Below are 25,238 nucleotides of genomic sequence, written 5' to 3'. Positions count from 1 at the left end.
AGATGCTGGATTTATACGCACACGCGCTCGTGTGTGCATGCGGGTTTGGGCTCATTGCGATTGCGCCCTCGCAGTCTTGAATTTGTCCCGCGGATGCGTGAGAGAGGGGAAGCTCAGTGCAGAAAGAGAGTGCGGGACGCGAGGCGATGCGCGCAGCGGAGACTCTTCTGGAGCGGACGTGGTGAGCCAAACACATTTCTGAGGACGCGGAGACGAAAGTGTGAGCTGGGAGCAGAGACGGCAGCAGCAAAAACCCACAGCACAAGTCAGTGTTTCCAGTGTTTTTGAGCACAAGGTCTTCGGACAGCTAATCGGAGAAGGTCGCCTCCACCGTGTGCTCGTTATTTCAGCAGGACGGTTCCGACCGTCCGCTGCCCGGCTCCACACGCCGCCGTGCGCCCCGATGATGGACCAGCTCTGAAGATCCGCTGAAGAAGACGAGCCAGCCTGGACGTCAACAAGTCCACCGTGTTTTGAGAAAATGGGCTGTTTCTACATCGTGGAGGGGAGGGCTTTGCTGTAACACCGGCGGATCATGGCAGGGGTACACGCTTCAGATGCCGTGTCGGGACAGTTTTTGGATCCTGCCATCGGCTCCACGCCGGCCCAGGGCGCGACCAACGCAGCGGGAGTCACCGGCGATGCGGCCGCGGTGACTCCAACCGGTACCCGGGCGTATCTGGAGGTGTCCGCCGCTGCCCAGGGCTACGGGGCCGAAGGAGTTTACACCAATGGACGGTACAGGGAGAACAGCAGTCCCAGGATCGGGAGTGGCAGCCGAGATAATTCCGCCGAGAGAATTCAGGGAGCTGGAAACCCACCTTGCGGCATCATGAAGGTTGGTTGGTTGATTGAAACACTCAATTCTCCTTGTCAACCATTCTCAAGGTGACACAAAGGGGAATTTACCAAGTGGCTGCGCCCTTACAAAAGCTATAAAAGGCTATTCAGATGTGCGGTGAATAGTTAGTCCACACACTTCCAGCGGTCCTTAGTTTCACTGTGCACCCCAGATAAACGAGAATTAAGCTGCTTTTATGTTGGCAACTCTCTGAGGAAGTTTGGCAGGACGAGAGGATGAGTAAAGGGATTACACCAAATTAGATTATTATGTCTCTGCATATAGAAACAGCAGAAATATAAATAACAAATGGCAAAATCTTCACAGAACATTCACTGTGTTTTGCTCCTTCACATGTGGACGTCCCTGCGTGCTGGGTGATGTCAGACACTTGGACATGAAGTGAGCTAGATGTGCTGTAATCATTTTAAAATACTTTCACTCCTACACTCTTCAGATAAGCATGCGTCTCAAAAGGAGCCTGCAATCTCCTGAATCAGTTGCTATTGTTACTTCAATGCAGCATTGCCACTGTCCAGTCCAGTAACAAATTAAATCAATAACATTTTATACAAGTGTGAAAGTTTTTGTGGAGTTGCAGCACACAGAGAGGATTACGTGCATTAACAATTGACAATATGAAAGTGAAAGGAGGTCTTGGTCAAACAGAATCTGATGTACTTTGACACTTTTGGCTCCCATAAACCTGATTTGTGTGTCGTCTTCCTCCATACAGCCCTTTCAGAGTATGATTTTAGTGTTTTTAATGGTTGTCCAGCTCTAATTAGTAGGGGTGTAAATTACAGGTTTCATCATGATGCGATATTATATCGAGTCTTTGGACAACGTTACGATATTCGATTTTGATTCGATACGATACAAGGGCCTGCGATCGATGGGAAACGGTGAAGCAGACATGCCATGGGAACTTCAAAATAAAGGTGTATCCAAATGATGGCGGCAACATGAATCAATGTTTTCACTTTGCATCGATGCTATCGGCTCGTTCATTATTGAATCGATGCATCGATCCCATCGTTACACCCCTAATAATTAGTGCTCTCATTCCTGGAGGTTAATTGACTTGTCTTCCACACGCCGACACAGGCAAGCTCTCCTCATATGATTTTTATATACTGCTGCCACATGTTGTGCTTTGAGTGCGCAAGAATGCTTTGATTTTACAACACAGGGAACATCTGTTAGGATGACAGACTTTGTCATGGGGTCTCTGGTGGAGACTGAAGGATCGTGTAGGTGGGACACACTGGAGAGTTGCATTCTGTCACATCAGACCTAGTTTGCTTAGCAACTGACACAAAACACTGGCTAATTCTCTGTTACCCCCGTCATTAGATTCCCTGTGGGTGTGGGCAAACACTGTGTGCCCTCCTACAAACAACATGTATTTATGTATGTGCGTATGTATGAAAACTGACAGACACTGGTTGGTTGTTGTCAACTCAATCTAAATGAAGGCATATTCTTGGTGGTTTTCATCCTGAAGCTTCTCCTTGGTATTTACTATGAAAACATTTGTTCTTCGTAAAAGCAAGAAGATCCTGAAATGTTATGCGGCTGGAAAGCCCTAAATCCCTCCTCTCCCTCCACAATAATCAGTCCACCTCTGTGAAGCTCATGAGCAAAACATGACAGGAAAGCTGGAGGGGATTGTGCTGTCTGAATGTGATTGATAACACATCTTCAAAGGCTGATTCTCTGAATACCGTGTTCATAGGATGTTAGACAGTGATACTGCTGTGCTCTGCTAGCATCGCGTGATGAAGTACAGCAAATTCTCATGTATTGTCGCCTAAAATAGCCGGGGACAGCTCTAAAAACGAGTTCATAAGCCGAAGCGGTGCCGATGTTTCCACCACCTGGAAGGACGCGATCTGCTTGATATATCTGCCTGAATTCTGAAATAAATCAGCTTGCTGTAGGTGTTTGAGTGTCTACAATGACATGAAATGTTGGTGGACAATTCTTGTGACTTGAATGTGTCTTTCTGCGTTGTGTAGTGATCCTTTATGCTCTCCCGGAGAAGTGTACTGACATTTCTTCATCAGGCGTCTTCTGTTGGAAGAATGAGCAGATATGTCCTTGACTAAACCGATAACAGGAAAGCTGCAAACATCTTGTGGAATTCCCTTCTTTTATGTTTCAGCTGCACTTCAGAAAGCAGTGGGTGTTATAGCAAACACTTCTGCAGATATTAAACAATAATTAAACTGCAGCTTCTGGCTGGAAGTTTAATAGATCGTCGGTTTCCAAAGACGACACCAGTCCGACATCCTCTCCTTCTCGTGGGTACATGGAAGTCTTTGGGCTGTATCCTGTTAGCTGCAGTTTTTATGTAGATCACATGATGACCTTGTAGAACAGGTTAGGCATTTAACATAAAGATACTCAAAGCACAGAGGTGAATCGGCCTTCTCACGGAGACTGAAATATGTCTTCCATCATTTGATGCGTTCACATGCTCAGCAGGTGTGTCCGAGTCCGAGCAGCTCTAGAACGATGCATCGCACATTATACTCATGAAATGAGTTCGAGCGTAGCCTGTCGGGAAAGTGGGTCAGCCATTCTGTAGATGTGGTTCATGTATAGTTTCCTCACACACACCCCACACTTGAGCAGCACTTTGCTGTGTGTGTGTGTGTGTGTGTGTGTGTGTAGGTTTAAAAGGTGAAGGGGCTACAGCTCCATGGGAATAGGAAAGCAAATGAGCAATTACAGCACTGCGTTACCTCATTAACTTGGTCCTCAACAAGCAACGAAGAAGAGAGGAGTTTGAGTGTCGGTCCCTTAAGCGGGCATCCAGCTTTGTCCTTGTGTCATTTCCTCGGCGGGGTGACGGTGTCATGGTGGAGAAGCTGCAAAGTGGCCATAGGGGGGTTTGTGATGCAGCCTTGTTATATAATGCTGGACTGTGGACAGCTGCAAGGCCGGCTCCAGCCTGGCTGCTGGGTGGAGGGAACTGACAACCAGCACGACTATGAAAGGAGCCAAACAGGATTTCATTAACAGTTTAAGGATGACACTCTTGCATCTTAACAGAATCTCTCAAGCATTTCCCTTTCTTTTATTCAGTCTCTCCCCCTCTTTCATCTGGAGTCCCTAACCTTAGCAGCAGAGAAAATGTCAAAGATTTATTTTCAGTCATCTGCATGAAAAAAAGACACAGTTCGTGGTCGGGTTAGAAGTAATCAAAAAAGACAGAATGTCATCAGTGATGTGACACAGTTAATGTCCGTTGGGAAAAAGATCAATAGCACGGTTGTCAGTCTGTCTTGCGTAAGGTCCACTCTTCCATGCACCTTGGCACTCTGCCTCCATGAGTGGCAGGATATCAATCCATCCTCTCATTCATGGACTCATATAATAGATTTGAGTCAGTGTGACCCAGTGTGCCCCGCATCAGCTCAAGACTGTACTGGGATGATTTATAAGGGGCTGATATGACATATATGATTGGCTTATGGAGGGGTCAGTCCTGTTGATTGAGAGTGAAAAGGAGAACATCCTACAGGAGAAAGGGGAAAATTCCAGTAAAACTGAGATGTAATATTGGTACATTTGCATCGTCAAACCTGCCACATAGAAACGGGGTAGAAAAAGTGATGTTGAATCAGCGCAGGCAGCATAGGAACGGCCCCTTCCAATCTCAAAGTTATCCTCCTCCACTCACTCACCATATAAATGGAAAAAGCAGTTCACTACTGTGTTTGACCACCTCTGTCCCTGATAACAGCTGCCACGCATCGTGACAGTAGCACAACAGGGTGACTTGTCGTGTCGCGGTGTTAAAACTGACCATGCAGACATCAGTGCCTGTCGGAAAAGCCCAAGGTTGATGGTCGGATAGTCCTTTTTATGGTGCATTCGGGTTCATCCCACAAGATTGATATCAGGGGTGGTCGCCAGTTCATGAATCTCATTTTATCTTAATGTTCCTAGAACTGCTTCTGTAGGATTCTTACACTATACTGTGGGAACCACCTGTCCCCAAGGGGTTTCACAAAGACTATAAATGGTGGAACTTAGCTGGAAGTTCAGCCAATTATCAGTTATTGCTTCACAAGCAGAGTGTGGAAATGGAGTTGACATTAGATGCTGTACGTTTGTGTATGTACTGACCTATAGACTTTTGCAGACAGAAAGGGAGAGCTTGCATAGCATGCTGTTTCAAAGCCAAATTGCTTTCATGGACCTTACAAGCGTGGCATCTACACACTCTGATACAATAGTTATCTATTTATTTGCCATCTGCCAATAAAGACACAGTAGAAGAAGATGAAGGAGAAGAACAAGCAGCGCAGCACGCAATATTCAGAGAGGAGGGAAAAATTCTTTTTTGGCTTTAACACAACAAATCTTATTAGAGCCATTGACTATATTAAAGCATCCATCTTTACTCACTACCTCTTAGTCGTGCTTTACCTCAGGTTAGGAACATCTTTTTTAATAAAACAAAAACGTGAAATTAACAGTTATCTCATCGTATGTGTCAAGAGAGGCAGGTAATGATCGGATATCGTGCATCAGTAATTGTTGTATGTTTTGAGGCAACGGTTTAAACTTTTATTTGTAACAGAGCATTTCTACAACGTGGCATAACTACTTGCAAACCTGCACGTGAAACGCTCGTATAGGCGAAGTAGGGTGTGTTCTCCTTCCTCTTCCTCTGTCTCACCACTCTGTGCCTCTGTCTCTACTTTTTCCATTTCTCTCTCATCCATCCTTGTCTTCTGCTTTCTCCTGTGTGTGTGTGTGTGTGTGTGTGTGTGTGTTTGTCCACCAGCGCGGCCTTTTTATCCGGTGGCCCAGTTGTGATTCAAAGAATGATTATGTTACAAAACATATTAATTTTTAGAACCAGTTGTTTTTGTTGTATTCTAATCTCAAAGTGTATTAAAATCCCCAAATATTTCTTCTGGGGGGAGAATGCCCCTCAATCCTGCTGTCTGATTTCTCTTTTGTCTCTTGGCACCATTTTTACCACTCCAGTTGATTATAATTAAAACTAAATAATGCTTATCAGTACATGTGAATTGTCTAAGAAGTCTCTCTTTTTTAGTGACTTTTGTATTTAGCTACAGTATATTGTATTACCAGTCTTTCTTTAAAAAGTTTACTTAAAATCTGTCAGACATCTGGATAGAAACGTAGCTGTGGCTGTAGGGGATCTGTCAGACAGGAGCAGCGTCTTAAATTTCTGCCTGCTGATGGATCCCACTGTCAGGCTGCCTCTGCTCCCGGCTATTGTTTAGCTAATGTGAGATTTGGCTGATTCTCTCGAGGACACCTCACTACAACCAGCCTGAACTAAAACCATTTATTACATTTAGTGGGATCATCTGAGATGATGATGATGGTGATGGTGATGATGATGAGAATTGGGATATCCACGCCTCACTGATCGTATCACAGGCTTTATGTTGATTAAGAGTCCCCTCCTAAAAGTAATAAACAGAAAGCAGGGATAAAGATGGGAGTTATGTTAAAATGCATGTCTCTTTTAAGTATTTTAAAGTGCACGAGTAATTCCCATGCCTCCTGCAGCAGCGCTCCGTACTGAACGCTTAGATATTTTTGGAAAACAGAAATCTGCACTGCGTTGAAACGGAGGCAGCAGAAGATGTGAAGTGGTGATTACAGACGTCTGGGGCTGCTGAATCATCGCTTGCTCTCTTGGCTGGTTCTCTCAAAGCAGCAATCTGGAAAATACAAACATCTTAAATGGGCCTCATTGTATTTGAATCCACAGCTTAGCGTCAAACAGGGAGCAAAAGCATCAACAGTTTTATAAAGGTCACTCACCCGCAGAGAAACACTGAGCTCAAGAGCCCCAGATGCATTCCCAGAACAAGTGTGATTAACAGAGCCAATTTGAATAAAGAGGAGCTGTTATTTATGTATATTTGATAGGCCAAGTAAATAAGTTATTGGATAGGCCTAGTAAATTTCTCTTGTCACTCCAAAATCTGTTATCACTTGAAGCTGCATCGCTGTAAGATCAGAGCGGAGACAAGCAGGGACAAGAAATCTAGAGGGACGGAAAATAGATCAGTCACAGTCTGAGTTTCTACCAGAGACGTGATGTGGAGAGTCCATATCTGAGGCGTTGGAGCTTGGTTTGACACAGTTTTACACAAGTGATTTGTCATTAATTTTACTAGATAATGTCTTTGAATGTCTAAGCATAGATCAGAGCACAGGTTTCCAAACTGGGGCGGGGGGACGGTTACAGGCAGGTTTTTTGTTTTTTTCAAAAGAATTCACAGAGATGGCTGAAGACTTGCATCTCCAACCCAAAGCATCTGTATCTGACGACCTGGGAATGTGACTTAACAAACAACGATTGTGCTTGAAGGGAATTATTTTAGTTAATTCAGTTATTGTCTTGTGATTTGACAAACATCTCATGGAGGCAATTATCGCAAATTAAAATGACTCCATATGGGCTATGAATGTCCCATTTACAAGGAGTGAGTGGAGATGAGGGGATTTGTTATTTTACCTCAGCCTTTATTTACCTGCAGCTACAATTTCAAAGCGCTGTTGCTAGCAAACACTAGACTAGACTAACGGCCTTTGCAGCTCTGACAAATATTTGGTGTATTTGACTTGACGACACAAACCAGCACAGTTCCTCTTGTCCTTGAGGCCACCCGTCTCTTCATGGGGGTGGGGTTGTCCAAAATTGACTCCTAATCCTTCCTCTTCCTTTATTCCCTTAAAGGATAATGACTTGAGCTGGAACCTCAATCACTCATGTGTCAAATTGGGCCCCAGACAAAGACTGTTCATTCAAACATGAAGAATTGATTAGATCAGCCTCCACCGGCGTGTGTTTGGGGTGATGCCTTATTGCGGTGGAACAGTGATGACACTACAGTGGAGGCAGGTGTGGTACTCACGACAGTCAAATCTCTGGGATGAAAAATAGTCAGGGCAGGACATTAGTTTGGTCAGGAGATGATACCACACAGTATTTAGCAGACTGGTCTTGGCTCTCCCAGGATAGCTGTTGTCATTTCAAGGACATAAGTAAGAATGAGTAATTATTAGATTTGTCAGGCTTGATGTTTCCCAGGTTCATCTGGACTGGATGAACAGAGGTCTGATGGATGCACAAGACAATCTGTCTGTGAAAGCAGCTCCACCTGGCTTTGCTCTGACCTGTTTTTTACTGCCTGTAGAACATACAGCACCTCCTCTCAGCACATTTTTTCTTCTTCTTAATGTGAAGTAAGACAGGAAGGGAATGTAACAGACCACTCAGAAGATCACTGTGTGTCTCAGGATGATGAAACAGTTTGCAATCATCAACAGCAACAGTTCACCAAAACAAAACAGTTGCATGCTCATTTTTTATTGCCATTTCAAAGGAAGAGGAAATCTGTGTGACAGTCCAACAACCCATTGTTTCAGTCAATCATAAGATGGGGTTGGGAACAGTTTCAACATGCAAGGCTATTCAGGAGAGTCACGTTTAATTCTGTGCTACTCCCATTCCTACACTTTTTCTGTCACGATGTGTAGCACTCGTGCTTCAGGTATCGCATCCTGCCACATTACACACCAAAGTGTGAATCCTAGGTGTTGGCCAAGTAATCCCCGTGATGGGAAGGAGATGGAACCGGCTCTGTTTCCTTGGGTTTCTTTCATAATGCAACTTGATTAAAAAGAGCAGAAAAGGATGGTAACAGGTAAGACCAGCGCCAGGTCCTCATTGGCCTGGCTTTATTTACTCAGACAGTCAATCTGTTAGGCTCGGCCTGCCCGAGGGAGCACACTGTCTTCACGTCCGCACCATTTCATTCTTCTGTCCCTCCTCCTCCTCCTCCTCCTCCTCCTCTTGCTGCAGGCCAGGGAGGTCTGCTGGAGTTATCTCTGTGCCTCAGATCAGAACAGGGTGAGAATGGATAGTGGCGAGAACGTGCGTGTCGTGCATGTGTGTGGTCATCTTCAGTCGCAGTCACTCTCACATTGGAAGTGACAGCTGTGAATGTTAATAGCGAATTTTGCAGCTTTCTTGTAAAGTGCAAGCGCAACATCTTTTCTCATTGAAACAGACAGGAATCCTCACAGAAAGTTAATTGTGAGAGAGGGCTAATACCTCTGCTTCCTGAGACAATACAATCAGATGCGGGAAAACTAATAATGGGAGATAAGGCCAGAGAACTGCAGGAGGAAGGAAGTGATGCAACTCCAGACCATCTGATCTGGTGGGTGGATCTGCATTTAAACATGCCAGAGCTGGTGAGGTATCATAGATATTATTAGGTGTTACAGTATACTGTATCTGTGTGTGTGTGCTTGTGCGTGCGTGTGTGTGTGTGTATGTGGTCTGGGAACAGTTAAGCTATCTTGAACACAGCTTGACTTTTTCAACCTGACACATGCGTGTATACAGTGTATGTAGACACGCAGACATCAGAGTTTCAGATCTTATCATGGGAAACAAAAATCTCCTGCAAAAGGAAAAAGGAAAGAAATTAAGAACATTGACTATTAGTCTTATTAGGTTTGAACTCTAACAGGTTTCAGTAGAGTGGACCTACCAAAAAAAAAAACCCTCTGGCTTTTTTTATGTTGTCTGGTTTCTGTGTTTTTTCTTTCTCGTCAGTAAGGATGCCAGTCTTGTTCCTGGATTCTGTCCGCTTGGCTGTATTTGCTGAAGTTTTTTCACTGCCTTCTTCCGCTCTTGCTTTCTGTCTAACCTCGCACCATGTCAGGACCTAGCCGACCGCAGACCTCCGCTTATTTATACATTATATAACCATGGGCTCAATCATATTCACCCTTTCTGAGAACTGAACAGCACAAAGTCCTTTTTTTTTTTTTTTTTTGCGGTCTATAAAGCAAAACGTAGTGTTGGATTCTCACACTGCTTTTGATAAGCAGCATAAGGAGATTATCTTGTGATCAGTTTGTAGCTTTCAGTCACGTAACAAGAAGTTGTGGGTGTCAAACCTCAATATTTTTTTGTTACTGATGAACTGTTTTTGAGGCACAGAATTACAAGAATTGTCAGATACTGAAAGCTGGCATTTAATTTCAGGTTCAATGTGTATTCTTGTTTTAAAAGATTTCAAAAGATAGCACAAGTTCATGAGCCAAAGTGGCTGTGATTAGTTCTGGCGAATAATTTGACTTTTGTGCAAATGTTCTTGCCTCCCAGAGGATAAATCCTAATAGTCTCAGTGATCCCCTGACTTCTCCCCTGCACAACAATCAGGTCAGAATTTCAACATTTTCATGACAAAATGCAGAAATAATACCATCTGAGGTAATAATACCTTACCTATCTTTGTGTTTTGTGCTCATTAGCAAGTGTTAGCATGCTTACATGCTAAACAAAGATGGTGAACATGATACATTATACCTGCTGTTACTAGGCCGACTTCAGCTTATAGCTCAAAGCAGTACTGTGCTGAAGTACAGCCCGAGTGAGCTGCTCGAATGGCTGTGGACGAGCTTCCTTTATGTCTGGAAATCAATGTGTTGCAAAAAACGTGATGCAAAGTGCACAGTGCATTATGCATCATACAGAAACAGCTCTTGCCAAGTGTGCAACTGTAGCACAAAGGTGATACCGGCTGTGAAATGAACTTCCAGCTATACTGTATACCAGGTTTCAATAAGCTGCTGTAGCATTTAGACTTTATGGTGAATGAAGTGGATGTTTATGAACAACACGAGCCAGTGTTTATGGAGAGGCCTGTTGTCTTCTGAGCTATACTGTACGCCTTTTTACCACTCTGATTTATTATAGCCACTGGTAGCCTACACAGTTGCCAAGGATTCGCAGATGGTGCCATTTTTCTATTCGGCCTGGCACAGATGGCATAGGACGAGGAAATTGTGGGCTTTGAGCACAGGAGCTGAGTGTGTATGTGATTGGAAGGGGATGTGACATGCAATTTAATTGTCTTGTTTGATTCAATGTTTGAACCTTTTTGGCATTTTGTGTCGCGCCATGTGGTCAGAATTTGCCTGGAAAATAATAGTACAAGAGGAAAAGATCTTTTAGGTTAGGCTCTTCCATTTAGTTTTGTTTCAGTTTTTGATGTTTCTTCCCAGTAGTTATACTCGCTGCCCACACATTTAAAGAAATATCATGTGCCCTTTATAGATGAGCCATTTTTAAACTGCAACACCTACACAAGCTGAACATGAGATGGAACCAGATTCACCTAAATTCTTTCACATCAGACTTTCCTCTTCCACAGGAGACGTTGCTCTTCCGTAATTACTGTTCATCCCAAATCGTGCACAGATGTTCCTGATGCCATCTGCCTGCTTTGTTTTAAAGATGTTGAACTGGCTGTTTCTTGTTGCTGCCATGTCCTCATGCACTGCCGCCTGTTGTGTTGCTCCGGGGTGTCTGTCTGCAGGTTACAGTGCAAGCTCGGGCACGTCACTCAAGCATTCCACCGACGCTCTAAACAAACATGCGCGAACACAAGTGCGCTCACACACACACTAGCACTGGCATTTCCTTTGCATCAGTTTGCTTCTCTGCAGCTTAAGCAGAACACATTATTGACAGTTTCTTCTTAAGGGTTTCAGTAAATCGTTCTGACATTCTACAAGTGTGTTTTGAGCTTACTGAGGGAAAGCTCTGTGCTGTGTTCATCTCTCCTGTACAGTGTGTGTCTAGATTGTTTATGTGAGTCTGCAACACTCCAGTGTGTGGTGGTAGTTACTGACAGAGAAAGGCTTCAGTCAGCCTCGAGAATATATAAGATATGAGTTTGGGGATTCGAAGGATTAGTTCCAGGGGTCTCGCTGAATGTTGTTTTCTCTGCCCAGTTCTTTGCATTGCATGTGTGGGGGTCTTGAGAGAGATAGATCGGGACTTTACAGTGTGAAACGTGATACTGTGCAGTGAGCTGCTTTCCCCCGGAGCTTGGAAAATACAAGAGGGAGAAAGGAAGAGGCCATGGTGACAGAGAGGGAGTTCATTGATGTCGCTCTTCTTGATGAAAATGGAGACGTGTAGTTAAAGAAGGGTTGAATTAACATTTTTAGATCCATTCCGAGCTTGTAAAATACCAAGGTTATTTAAAATGGCAATTTACAACTTTTTCATTAACTTATTCTGAATACAGATTGCACAGTGTAATGGCTGTAGAAAAACGACACATCCATGAATAGATTGGTTCCTTATAAACCTTACTTTCACTATGCTGTTCAGCCGGTCACCGGGCTCGATTTTTCCTGGAAAAGCAAAGGACGATTTCGCTACATCACAAAGGAAGCACGTTTGTCATTCTGCAGTCAAAACAGGAAGAGGCTTTATTTTACTCGGTCGCTATCCCCAGATAACGGTGGAACAACGGTAATAACTGTGAAAACTCTACACTGCAAAAGACAAAAAACAAGAGTGAAAGTATTCACTTGATTGAGTGTCAAAGTCAGTTCCCCCATTGATATGCGTTTCTCCTTACTACTGGGATGAGAAGCGGTTCAATACCGGCATTCTTATGACTAGATCAGTGATTAACAAAACGTGCCTACTTTTTTATACAATGGGTGTTTTACACTGCCTTGTTATAGCACTGAAATAAGGATTTCTAGGTTAAATTGGGATTCTTACGGTTGTTTTTTGCTGTGGACAGTAGCCAGGCTGTTAGCGGTAGCCATGTTGCTAATGCTGTCTTTGTGATAACGGCACCAACAGTAATACCACAGGGGAATGGTAGGAAGAAGGAATTTGAAAAGCTGAAGAAAAGCTGTCTGTTTCTGCTTTAAGCTAATCCCTCCTGAAATTTTCATCTTTTAAAGGGCAATGTGAAAAGCATTCAGGTAGTTGCAAAGTGAAACAAAAAAATGGCCTTCAAATGCAGATAATAGTAAGAGTTGTGCTAAATCAGGGTCTTAAGAAATTGTGGGTTCACTTCACAAAAAGGAAAAAAAGAATTGCAGCGAGCTATTGTTCATCAAATCAAAGTAAAGTTAAAAATAAAACTCAAGGACTCAACCAGAACCTGTCAGTGCAACCATCGTCTTTCCATAATGGCACCGCAGTGTGACAGTTGAAGCTTACTAAAATCTTACACCGGAATTAATATTATTTCCGCCGACTCATGTTTATTTCTGCCTCTACTTTCTGCTGCAGCTCCAGCTGAGTCTCTCGGTGAGGGGCAAACACCTTTTTTCCCTCGCAGCAAGAGGAAAATTAGTCAGGAAAGGGTCGATAAAAGTCAGGGACAAAACAAGTGGTGAAAAGCCCACATCTTTTTCAGAACAGTTTTAGCGCAGGTTTAACACCTTCATATTCCTCCTTTTATATTTTAGGCTGAACTAGATTTTACAGCCAAACATTTGAGAAAAATTGTAAAATCTGTAAAATTGATTTCCTACCTTCCAGACAGCGACTTCAACTTCATTGAATTGAATCCATCACAGGTTTCATGCTCCGTGTTTTTTCTCTAAAGTTTGGTTGTCATTGCAAAGTAAAGAGGTTGTGAGCAGAGACCTTTTGAACACTCTCCTCGGTGGTCCGTTCAGAGAAACTCTGAAACTCTGAAAATAATAATTCGGTCTGCCAATCATTCCCGGAAGATTAACAATTAACAGATTTTGTGAATAGAAAGAAGGTCGTCCTTCCAATAACAATATTGCTGTTTTTCCACCCAACTTGTTTGGCTCGAAAATGTAGGATTTCTTTCTTTATGTGCTTGAATGCATCCACAAGAAAGATGTAGTTAATGGGGGAAAACGTGCAAAATTACCAGTAGAATAAGTTCCTAGGGCAAAGGTGTCCTTTTTATGTGGCAACCTTATTAATGCCATTGCATAATGTCAGATTCCAATTAGCCTGAACAGAGCAGGTCAGTCAGAGTAAGTGGGTACAAATTCTCAGCACAGGGTGACCCAGTTGTCAACAGCTTTGACAAGGTGTGTGAGAGCAGCCCTTTTTTTGTCCTGAACCATTTTTTAGATTGAGGCAGAGGGAGAGATTGTTCACAGGTCTGCAATCCAATTTTATTTGTGCGCTTGTTTATGTGTGTGTGTGTGTGCGTGTGTGTGTGTGTGAGACGGTATTGGCAGAGTGGATGCGCGCACATGAGCAAGTGTGACTTTGAGTGCATGATTGCTTGATTGTGTGAAAAGGTCAGACACTCATGCAACTGGGAAGTCGGTTCGGTGATCAGGGAGAATTAAGGTCAGCGTGTTGCCCTTATTGTCTGTGGATTGGCGGGTGCTGAGGTGTGGGTGACACACATCACATCGTGGGCCAAAAATAAACATAATAATTTCAATTAAAGAGCTCAATATTGATCCTAACAAACGATACAGCCGTTCTAAAAGTGCCATGTCTTACACATTTATAGCTGGATAGCGTTCAAATAAACGTGTTGCATGAGTGGAAACTGAATGACGGTAATCAACCTCATGCTTGGCACGGTTCGTTTATGAGTAAAGCCTCGTAATTTCAGTTTTGAAAGATTTAAAATCCCCCTCCAGTCAAAAGTGTGTTTTTCTTCTTGTTCCTGCAGCTGAATGTTTGAGCTTCACGGAGGAGAATGATGTGTCGGTAGAATTGTGTTTTCACATTCATTGATGAAAGTGTAATTTTTTCTCTGTGCTCATTTAAGTGTGATTTTAAGAGGCGGGCTGTGCATGATTTGTAACATTGCAAATAGTTTGGAAGCCAATTTAATACAATACGGATGCCATTTTAAGGGTTTTTATGTGGTAATTATACTTTATACTTTTTAATGCAAAAACCACATCAGACACACATAAGGACATTTTTTTGATATGCCGTAATACATGTGTGGAGGGGCTCTTTGAATGTAGCCAGATCGTTAAAAAGGAGCAGATCTTTTTCTTTTTTTTTTTCTCATATTTTCAATTGGGTTTAATGTTCCCACAAAGCCAAAAGATTTATCTCCTGCTGCAAGAAGACACTGTTCACTGCAGTTTACAGTAAAAAGGGCTACAGCCATAAATAATATTCCCTTTAGCGGGTAAGAACACTCACTTATTTGAGGTCAAAATTGAATAAGAGATATTAAGTACAGACAGTATCTTTTGAAGATGAAGCTTGATACATGTATTTTGGGATATTATTTGCTTTCTTAAAGCAGTTAAATGAGAAGATTGATACCACCCACAGTTGATTAGCTTAGCTAAGCAAAAAGACTGTGAACAAAGGGAAACAGCTAGCCTGCTCTGTAGAAATCAGTAGTTTGAGTGACACAATAATAACCATCATTAATAAATGATAAATAGTAAATAATAATTAATCAAACTTGGATTTATAGTTATTCACTTTTAGCAACCAATGAAATGCTTTATAAACCATTTATTAAACTGTTGTTTATAGTTTATTTAATTAAGTAATTTAAAACACAAATATTATCTTAACATTTGAGTGTTATAAACGAATAAATCCCTTTTTATGAGACTGACTCAAAGGAAAACAAGTTAGTGCGGAAATCTGAGTGGCTGTTGGCCATGAAAAGTTTAAATTGGTTACACTGACGGTTAACGTATGAGTCAGAGTTTCTTTACAGCTCACATCTATAGGAAGTGACTGGAAATAGCCGTGGCTTTTTGATTATGGTGGTGAATGCAGGGTGAGCTCCTCGCAGTGATCGGACAGACTTCTTATTGTTTACTGCTTATTGGGCCTGGCCTGGATGTTAAATGCTCCGTGCTGGACCAGCAGTGACGGAATAACATACAGATCAATGGCCGGGCTGCTCTGTTGAATGCTGCTCAGCAAAAGTGAGAAAATAAATGGTAGGAGGAGGAGGAGGAGGAGGAGGGAGTCGGTCAGAGATGGTGTGAAGTATAAAAAGGCAGAGGGATGGAGATGAAGAAAAAGAAGAAGTGAGAGGGCACTGTCTGTTCTACAGCTATAGGCCATTAGCACCTTCAGTTGGCAGTAATCCTGAACAGCAAGGACTGCAGTCTTCTCCCAACAGCCCAGTCACGAAGCAGGAGGTAGCCGAGAGAGACACATAAGTGAGACACAGATGAAGGGAGGGACTGGAAATGTCAAGCCATACGTTTTGCATGTACACGCTCCATTGAAGCCACGACGGTGCTCTTCCTGTCTATCTGTCCTTATTTAACCTGAGTGCAGTGAAGGCCTCGTTTTTCCGTCCTTAGACGCACTTGATTGAGGACTTGGCAGACTCTGTGTGCCTTGGGAGACTCTCAAATGTATTTGGCAGTTGTAATGCGCGATCTTGAAAAAAAGTGTCATAACTGGTTTGTCAGACAAAACAAAACAAAAGTGTAAGTGTTTTTCTCCCAGCGTCGTCAGTCACAGGAATCAGTTTGAACCATATGTATTTGAGTATGCTTGTCAATTTAAAGTTTAGAATAGCTGTGAAACTAATTGTTTAAATTGTTATTTAGTAGTCTTAAAACAAAATCCAAATATTTGATGTCAGACCTACAGTGCAATTGTAGTTCTATCTCCTTTTTTTCTCCATTTTTCTTGGTTTCATATTTGAAGGAGTCGCTGATGAAGGAACATGGTGGTGACTGTCTCTTATTTCTCTTTTGGTTTTCACAGTTTATTCAAATCACTCGCTTTACCCAAGTTGTTTACCAAACATCCAGAGTGAATATTCACAACCGATTAGCAACCATATCAGCATGACACTGAATATAAAAACACGTGCGAACATAACTGCTTAAATACATGTTCGTCCTCATGATTAACTATTAAATTAATCGCCAACTATTTTGATAATTCCATGAATTGCTTTGACTTTAAACACTTTTTTCAGCTTCTTAAATTAAAATATTTTCTGCTTTCTTCACTCCTTTATGAGAGTAAACAGAATAATTTTGGGTTGTGGAGAAAACAGGACATTTGAGGGCATCATTTTGGGCTTTGGGAAACACTTCCACCATTTTCTGACATTTTAGACCAAAGAAATGAATCAATTAATTGAGAAAATAATCAACAGCACAGAATTACATTTTTTAAATGCCTGTTTATATCACAAGAATCCAATTGTGCAGTGCAACTTCCACATATGACAATAAAGCTTTTGAATCTTGAGTAACTCATGTCTGACCCTAACTGATCGCAAGTAGAAAACCTTCATCTCTATAAATCGGGCATTTTCTAAGAATTCATTATCCAAACAAAAGCTGCTCCTCTTCATGTTTATCTGATAACACTTATTTACTCAACTTGTGTGTGTGTGTTCACGAGTGTGACGGCAGATAAGCAAAGATCATAGATGTTGTTATCAATTGAAGTGTTCTGAATAACATCGGCGGTATTCCAGGAAACTGCTGAATAAAGCGAAAGCGTCTAGTAAACGAGAAAAACAGAGCAGACGCATCTAATGCATGTCAGTCCTCCCCCTCACCTCAGGTAATTAGTATTCACACTGTACTCACAGACACCTCATGCTGAGATTGATAAAAGTCCCTCAGGCCGCGCATATGTGCTGGAAACAGGTGCGCTTTTCCCCCGTTTGGTTGTCTTTGTTTACATTGCTTGTGGCTGTGAGGAAGGTACAGTGTGTGTGTGTGTGTGTGTTGTTGTTACTACTGTGGAAGAAGCATTCACGGAGCTGGCAACAACGTCAGCCCCTGTGGCGTAGCCTCTCCCCTACCTGCCACTTACACTCCAGACTCCAGTGACCCATAGACCCATAATGTGTGTGTGTGTGTGTTTGTGAGTGCATGTGGTGTGTCGGCTGTCCCACACAATGGCACCACAATGGAGCCGCCTGCTATCACAGAGCGGAGGTAGGGGAGTAAAAGAGTGGAGATGAAAGGATGAGGAAGGGAGGTCTGGGTGAGGTCTCCTTGGTGGTGAGAGGCAGCGGAAACAAATAAGTTGTGGGGTGGGTGGGTGAGTCTGCAGAGGTCAAGGTGAATGCTGGTTATAGTTAGGGTTGTTTACAAGACAGAGAGCTATACACCTGGAAAGCAGATGGAGAAAAATGGGAAGGAAGGAGGAGGAGGAGGAGGAGAAGAACTTCAGGGTGGAGTGATGGTCAGCTAAATCTTGAGGCTGGCCAGGCGCCATTAGATTAGCAGATAACTGCGCAGCAATCCGATTAGAGGCTAGTTTATCAAACAGTGATGCTGGGAGCACTCGAGTGAAACACAGGTGAAGGCCAAACTGCACATCTCAGGGCGACTTCAGACCAGCATACATTCATCCACACGCATGCACGTGTGCTGTTTGCTAATGTTGTTAAATGCTTTCCTGTCCGAGCAGGAGTTCGTCCTTGTAAGAGGATGTGCTACTCCTCCCTCTTCTCCTGCTCCCCCCGTCTCCCAACTCACCGCCAGACGAGAGAGAGATAGAGGAGGAGAGGAAAGAGGATCACATTTCCCAGAGTCAACGCTGCATAGGTGATATAGGAACCTGGCAGCCAGCTATCAGTCATAAGCATCTTCCAGGCCTGCCCCTGCCAAGCATCTCGACAATCTCCTCCCCCACTTCAAGTATTGATTTCAGACTGACAGGAGTTGTGATCGCCAGCAGGGATTTGGCGCCGTGTTTGCCTGCACGGCCTTGTGTGATTCCTCTGTACGTTATGGCTGTCATGTATGTTGGGCCATTAGCGTGCTTGTGGTATCAGGTCAATTGCTACATCCCTTATTGATGGAGCTCTTGACTGGAAATAAATTGAAATAGAGGCTTACACTGTGGAAATGTGTTATTGACTGGACCGTAAAAGTAAAGTACATCTCTGCATCCCCCTACGAGGTGGAGGGACCAAGCACACATACAGGGCCCAGAATATGAAAGCAACAGACCCTGTATGAATTATAATGATATTAAATGCAGTACATTTGATATGCTTAATGTATTTTAAATAATTATAGTCCCCGTCCAGTCAAAAATGTGTTTTTCCTCTTGTTCCTACAGTTGAATGTTTGATCTTCACCGGGTAGAATGATGTATGAGCAGAGTTTGACGTTAGAAGGCTGTTGTCACATTCACTGCTGAACTAAAACTGGTTTTGCTGACTAGATTGTTCTCTGTGCACCACTCTGCAAGATTGTTGATTTCCTCCCGATATGAACTCGGATATGATGGTGGTGTTGTCCACATAATTCCCAATAGAGTTCTCTTAAATGTCTGGGAGTGCAGTCATGGGTGTACAGTGTGAGCAGAGGGGGCTGAGCACACAGCCCTGGGGGGCTCCAGTGTTGAGCACTATCATAGAAGAGGTGTGGCTGCCAATCCGTACTCTCTGGGGTCTGCTTATAAGGAAGTCCAATATTCAATTGCAGAGTGTGGTAATCAAGCCCAGAGTGTTTAGTTTTTTCCAATCAGCTTTATGTGTGAGATTGTATTGAATGCTGAGCTGAAGTTAACAAACAGCATCCTGGTGTTGCTGTTCTTATTCTCTCGGTGTGTGAAGACTGAGTGGAGGGCAGAGGATATGGCATTCCCTGTGAATCTGTTGTTTCTGAAAGCATTCTTGTGAGGGTCCAGGCTGACAGGGATGTTGCGTCGATGTGTTGGAGTTTCCAGTTTCTTAAAACAATAATATAAGATAATAAAATCATAATAATATATATATATGTGTATATGTATGTATATATATATATATATATATATATATATATAATCTCGAATTTTGAATGAGTGAGAATTTAATGTGGAAAAAAACATGTCAGACACACATTAGAGAGTTGTTTGTATGCCTTGATGAATCTGTGGTACACAGTGGTACAGTACACAGTGCACTGCAGTGTCTTTCAGTCAATTACACACATGGCAAGAGATCCCAGTATAGAGATAACCAAGATGAAAAGAAAATATCAGAGTGGTGCCCAACTGTGAAAATTACAGCTCATCAGAGAAAGCAGGTAACTATTAGCTTAACAGCCCAGTAAAGCTCTCACTGCAGAATTGTCTTATAAACCAGGAGATTTTGGACTGTTTCAGTCACATAATCTTTTCCTGCAGCAAAATGTGGGTCCTTTCTATCTTAAAAAAATAAAAAGGAGCTGCACATGCTCTATATTCACTAAGACCTGCTCCCGTTCACTTTCTGTTCTTGGATGAAACATAAACATGTTTACAAGTATAACTGGCAGATTTATGACTAAATTCATAGTAAGCCAAAAACAAATTTCAACTCAACAACCTTTAAGTTTGCAGGCTCAAATGACAACTGATGGTGGCAGATTTTAATAGCTCTAGCTAGCTCGCTAAATAGGCTAATATTAGCTTGTCCTAAAATGAGCATCTTGTAAAATGGGTCATATTTAGTAGTGGTGTGAAAGTAGCTGGACATATTACATGTCATACTCTGAGTGCTAGTGCTGCCTCCAAATCAACAAGAGACATCTCTCCTGAATTTCCTCACATTTTCACAATGTTTGATGGAGGAGACGCATCATTTCACACCTCTAGTCAAACATCCTTGCTGTGTCAATGTTGTCATCAATTCCTACCCAAATTTGATTTATTCATTGAAGGGAGGCTGGTGGTGCCACCTGATTTTCCACTTTAGTCAACCATCAAAATTTATTCTGCTGTTGATTAAAGCTCAGATGAATCAAGCAAGCTGTGGTGTGAGCTACTGTAACATCAGTGATGGCTGTGGTGACAAATAAGCACATAAGATACCCATAAGCTCTGTCAAATATCAGCTTATGTGCTGTGTGTTTTCATCTTAAACATGCAGCCTACAGATCACCTGCAGTTATCCATGACTTCTAAACTAAAGATTTAGATCAAAACACTCACACAACCCTGATCATAATGAAATCGTGATGTGAGCTGTGTTTTCAGTTTAGGCATATTACTGGCTGTTTATTTGTGTCTGCTTACAGAATTGCAGCTTTGTCTGGTTTGAGAGCGAATGACAGAAAGTGAAAGAGGATGTGCAGCTGGAAATTGTTTTCTCTTCACTTTAAAAAGCAGAAGCTGAAAGCTGAACAATCAGCCAGAAAAAGTGGCGAGTCGGCTGCATTTGCGTGCACAAGTTGGTGTGTGTGTGTGTGTGTGTGTGTGTGTGTGTGTGTGTGTGTGAGGTAAAGCCTCAAGGTTCTCTCTGTGCGTCTGGTTCTGGAGGGACACAGTGGGGGTGGGGGGGGTTAGCTGGGGATGAGACAAACAGACAGCTGGACCTGGGTTGAAAGGACAAACGGCGACCCGAAGCCAGAAAAGGTGAAAAATGTGCACGGCCTGAGGTTAAGCACGAGTTGACAGTCGGTGTCATTCGACCATCTGATGTGATATTGTGCAGGCTTTATGCTTTGCATGCTTGCATCATGCTGACTCAGCACTCAGAGAGAAAGAAACGCAGACACTAATGGCAGCCCCTTGCTGCTTTTGAACTCTTCCAAAGACAGCTTTCCATCACTCCTTCCTCCCCTGCTCCACACTGATGTAACATGATGTGATAGAGCTGTGCTTGCAAACTGAAATGAATCCTGACACGTTGATGAGAGCATCAATTGAGCGAGGAACAACACGTGTGATTTTATTTATTTTCCTATCCGTATTCTATTTTATAATTCAATATGTTTTTCTCTTAACTCTGCCTCGAAACAGAGATCCATCTATGGCCCTTTTGTGTTTTTAGTAATCCGCCCTTTGACACTGTCTGAATTGGAAAAACACACAAGCAAACACCCACAGCTTCGCCTACCTTCACTCCAACCTGTGTATTGATTCCTCTCTCTGCATTTTCACACTGTTTGGGCAGAGTTAAAACAGGATGACTCATTTCGCCGTGTCCATTGTTTTCCTCATGCGCCGGCGGTATACAGTCAGATTGGTGTCCTTCAGACCACCTCTGCACAGCTCAGGAACTGGATGTACCAGGCTCAGTGTGTGTGCACAGCAGTTTGTGGTTCTCTTCCCCACTGTTAGTGAGCGAGGCTTCTGTCTCACCCACATCTTTATCCTGGCTAATGATCACCCGCAACCATATTTCCCTGTAGAATCAATTTTATTTCCCTGTAGAATCAGGTGATGCATGTACAGCAAATGTGAGATGCTGAATTTGCCATAACGCTACTTTAACATTCAGCATTTGTATGCTGCCTGAGGAGATTTTAACGTGGTTAAATAAAGGTTAAATATAAATATTTAATTATTGATCATAGGCGATGTAGATAACTAATGTAAAGGTTAAAGAGTTCATGGAAGCCTGAGGTGGCGAATACTTTTCTAACTGACTGTATGTTTCCATTTTTCTGGACTCTCCTTGTGCCTTTGTGTCAAGCTGAAGTCGATCCTTCCTCTCTCGGCCGTCGAGTTGTTGACCTTCTTTGAGTGTAAATTAACAAATGAAAGGCATTGCTGAGTTGCTAGGCAACCAGGCCACTCGATTAACCTCCATGTACATTTCTCTTTACATCTCAAATTAATACATTACAGTAGGACTGCTGGATTAACACATACTGCCATATATATATATATAGTCCGTGGTATGATCGCCTTTAATTACAGTACTTACATTTATGATCAGTTGCCAATGAGCTAAAAAAAAATGGAGTTGAAGTCCAACAGCACCAGAAACTACAAAGTAATTCTACATAATTGAACCACACTGGAGTCCCTGGGGGAGGTGGTCAGGGTGGGTGGACGGTCACACCAGACTCCAGGGTTTGCATCCAGTCTGTGGTTAGGTGTAGGCAACAATAGCACTTTGATTGAGGTTTGGCTGAATTTAATCTTGAGGATTCATTTACATAGAATTTTCTTTATAAAACTGTGTTGACTGTCACGAAAAAAGAAAGAAAGAAAATCTTCTCTTAAATCCTTGTATTTCTCACAGTATAGTAAGAAGTGAGATTATGTCTCAGCCTCTCTTTGGTGACAAAGTGAACGCAGCCGGGCCTCTCTGGACAGTCAGTTCTGTTCATATATAACCTGAAGAGCTGGCGGCCAAAGGTCGTACTTTGTAAGTAGGGTTGGGAGATATGAAGGGGGACACAGTACAGGGTTTATCAGCCTCTCAGACAAAGCTGCTTTGGCTGGAAAGTGACAATAAATTGTCTCTCTCACAAGCAATGTGATATGATTATTTTTATTGGATCTGTTTATAATTGTTTATCAGGAAGAGGCCACTTCACAAGCGTCCAGAGTCGGTGGATCAGCCCCTGCATTGCTGCTCAATCAGTTTTTATTTTCCCCTTGGCAGAAAACCCATCAGTTTGGATGTAATTAAACCCTCTGCTGTGCTGTGGCAACAGTGTTTTTAGAGAAGTTGTTCTTTTCGTGTCTTCTTGCGCAGATTCTCTCTTCCAACCGACCACCTACTGCAGCGCTGCATTTGCCATGTGGCATAATGAATGTAATTGTTGCAAATGGAAAATTCTATGGAATAAAAAAGGTGATATCTCAGCGTTACTGTATAGGAGTGCAATGCTACCAGTAGACTGCTTTTCAAAGCTTGGTGCCTAAATTACCCAAAATGCAATTTATCCACTGAGTGACATCACTAGAGGCAATTCAGCAGATTACATGCAGCTTCTTCTGGAGCCAAAAAAAGGCGTTATACCACTTTTTTCACGTATGTAGTTGTGCTCCCCAAGACCTGTTAACACACTGTAATGCGTAAAATTGGTGGCGGTACCCTTTAATGTTATGTTGTCTGTTGTGAGAAAAGTGTGTTGTTAATCTCAAGACAAAATTCACTTAGTTTTAGTCCAACAATCCATCATTGTTGTATGATGTGCTGTCGGTGAAAAAAGGAGGTATTAAGTCCAGTTTGACAATATTTGGGAGGGATGGGGGTGGGTATGCAGGCTTCTTAGTCTGCACAAAACATGTAAGCTCTTAAGCTGTTACATTGGATAGTTGTATGAATGTCAGGAGGCTAAGCTTCTTCCAGAAAGAAACAACAAAACAGTTTATCTCAAAAAGGTCTCTTTCTTCTCCTGACAGAGGAGAGCAGATCAGACCTCTTTAGTGCTATCTTCACCGCTTTATTCAACTCCTCAAAATGTACTTGTTTAATATTTCCTGAAGGTTCATGGCCAGTTATCATGTGGTCTGCACTGGCCCCTTTGTGATGTTGGAATATGAGCTTTGATGGGTTTAGCAAGACGCAGGGATTCCCCAAATCGAGGTTCCCTGCTGTTTGCGTGACCTTGTAATCTGGGGGAGGACGGGAACAGCAGCAGCTAAAGCCACAGGGAGGACACCGGTGTACAGACTATTTGATAAAGTTGTCCCAAATTTCCTCTCTCGTAAGCTGTGTTTTCAAATGTTCTCCTGTCTGACATTTTACTCATCATTCCAACAATGTCTGCCAACATACCTGCGTTATCCTGTGTAACAAAGCTTTTTCATTCATCACCTGATGAGCCCTGCTATCTGCTCTACCTCTCCTGAACTCCATTAGCCCGGCAAATCTTGTCAGAATCTGCCGCTATTTCTGACATTATCATTTAATTAATGCGTTGACAATATGCAAAAAGAGGTAGAGGAGTCTCCGCATTTGGTAGGTGTAGTTTCCTGTCCTTGCTCGCAATTTCACTGTTATCTGTCACAGACAGGTTTGTGAATAATAAAAAAGAAATGCTGGATGCAGCTATGCCGAGCTCCCCTGAAGAAAGGTCACTGCTGATGAATTTGAATTACTTGTACACGAGAAATTGGCAGTCGATTGTAATCTGGCTTCAAACATAGTCAGCTGCGTTTTGATTGACAGAGCATGCACACATGAAGCTCATGAACAAATAATCTGTGTGTGAAGGACAGGATGCATATGGAGCTCTTTAGGGTATGGGCACCGCTCAGGAGCTAATTGTGAAATCAATAGATAATAGAATAGATAAAGTGCTTTGCTAGTAGTGGGCACCCTCTGCTGCTCTCTGATGCATGTAAACGTATGTGGTGTATTGCTTCCTGTTTTTCTTGAAAGTGAGCGCCTTCTTCCCACAACATTATATGTACTCGCTGATGATAATCTCATAGTATTATGCAGCTGGCTGTTGTTTTTTTCTGTTTCCCTTGTTGTTTGATCAGATTAGCTGCTGAGCTTTTGCATTATGTTGTGTTTGCTTGTGCGTGAAAGTGTGTGTGAGTGTGACACGCTTTGTCCTTCAGGTGCCCTCGCAATGCAAACAGAGATGTAGAAGGTGGAGGAGATAAAAGCAGTGGAGAAAGAGGCTGATTATTATTCCTCCTAACATCCACTGCAGCCACGTAAATAAAACTTTCAGTGGTATTATTATCACCTCAATGCAGTATTAGAATACCGTTAAATCCCCCCTGCACTGTAAGCCCGTACAGTGGAGCGGTGCAGAGCTAGAGTTGCTGTTGTCCTTAATGAGTGTAGTAAATCAGCCAGGATGCTCACAGATGCAGCATGTTAAATCACAATAAGCCCTTTGTACAGGAAGTGACAAAGGAGCTTCCACTTGCACGGCTGAGTGAGTGAACAACTTCTGGTAAACAGCACAG

At 42.7% G+C, this 25,238-nt stretch overlaps 1 protein-coding gene across 1 annotated transcript in view; it reads left to right on the top strand.

Annotated features, from left to right (window-relative positions):
- The window catches only part of stat5a (signal transducer and activator of transcription 5a), a 94,779-nt gene that overhangs the window by 26,954 nt on the left and 42,587 nt on the right, over positions 1 to 25,238 (top strand). The window contains 3 exon segments of the mRNA XM_073495011.1: positions 105 to 181; positions 416 to 531; positions 534 to 838. Coding sequence (XP_073351112.1) covers positions 105 to 181; positions 416 to 531; positions 534 to 838 — 498 coding nt within the window.

The sequence above is a fragment of the Pagrus major genome, chromosome 23, assembly GCF_040436345.1.
Source record: "Pagrus major chromosome 23, Pma_NU_1.0".
Classification (NCBI taxonomy): domain Eukaryota; kingdom Metazoa; phylum Chordata; class Actinopteri; order Spariformes; family Sparidae; genus Pagrus; species Pagrus major.
This window is presented reverse-complemented; position numbering and strand designations above follow the sequence as displayed.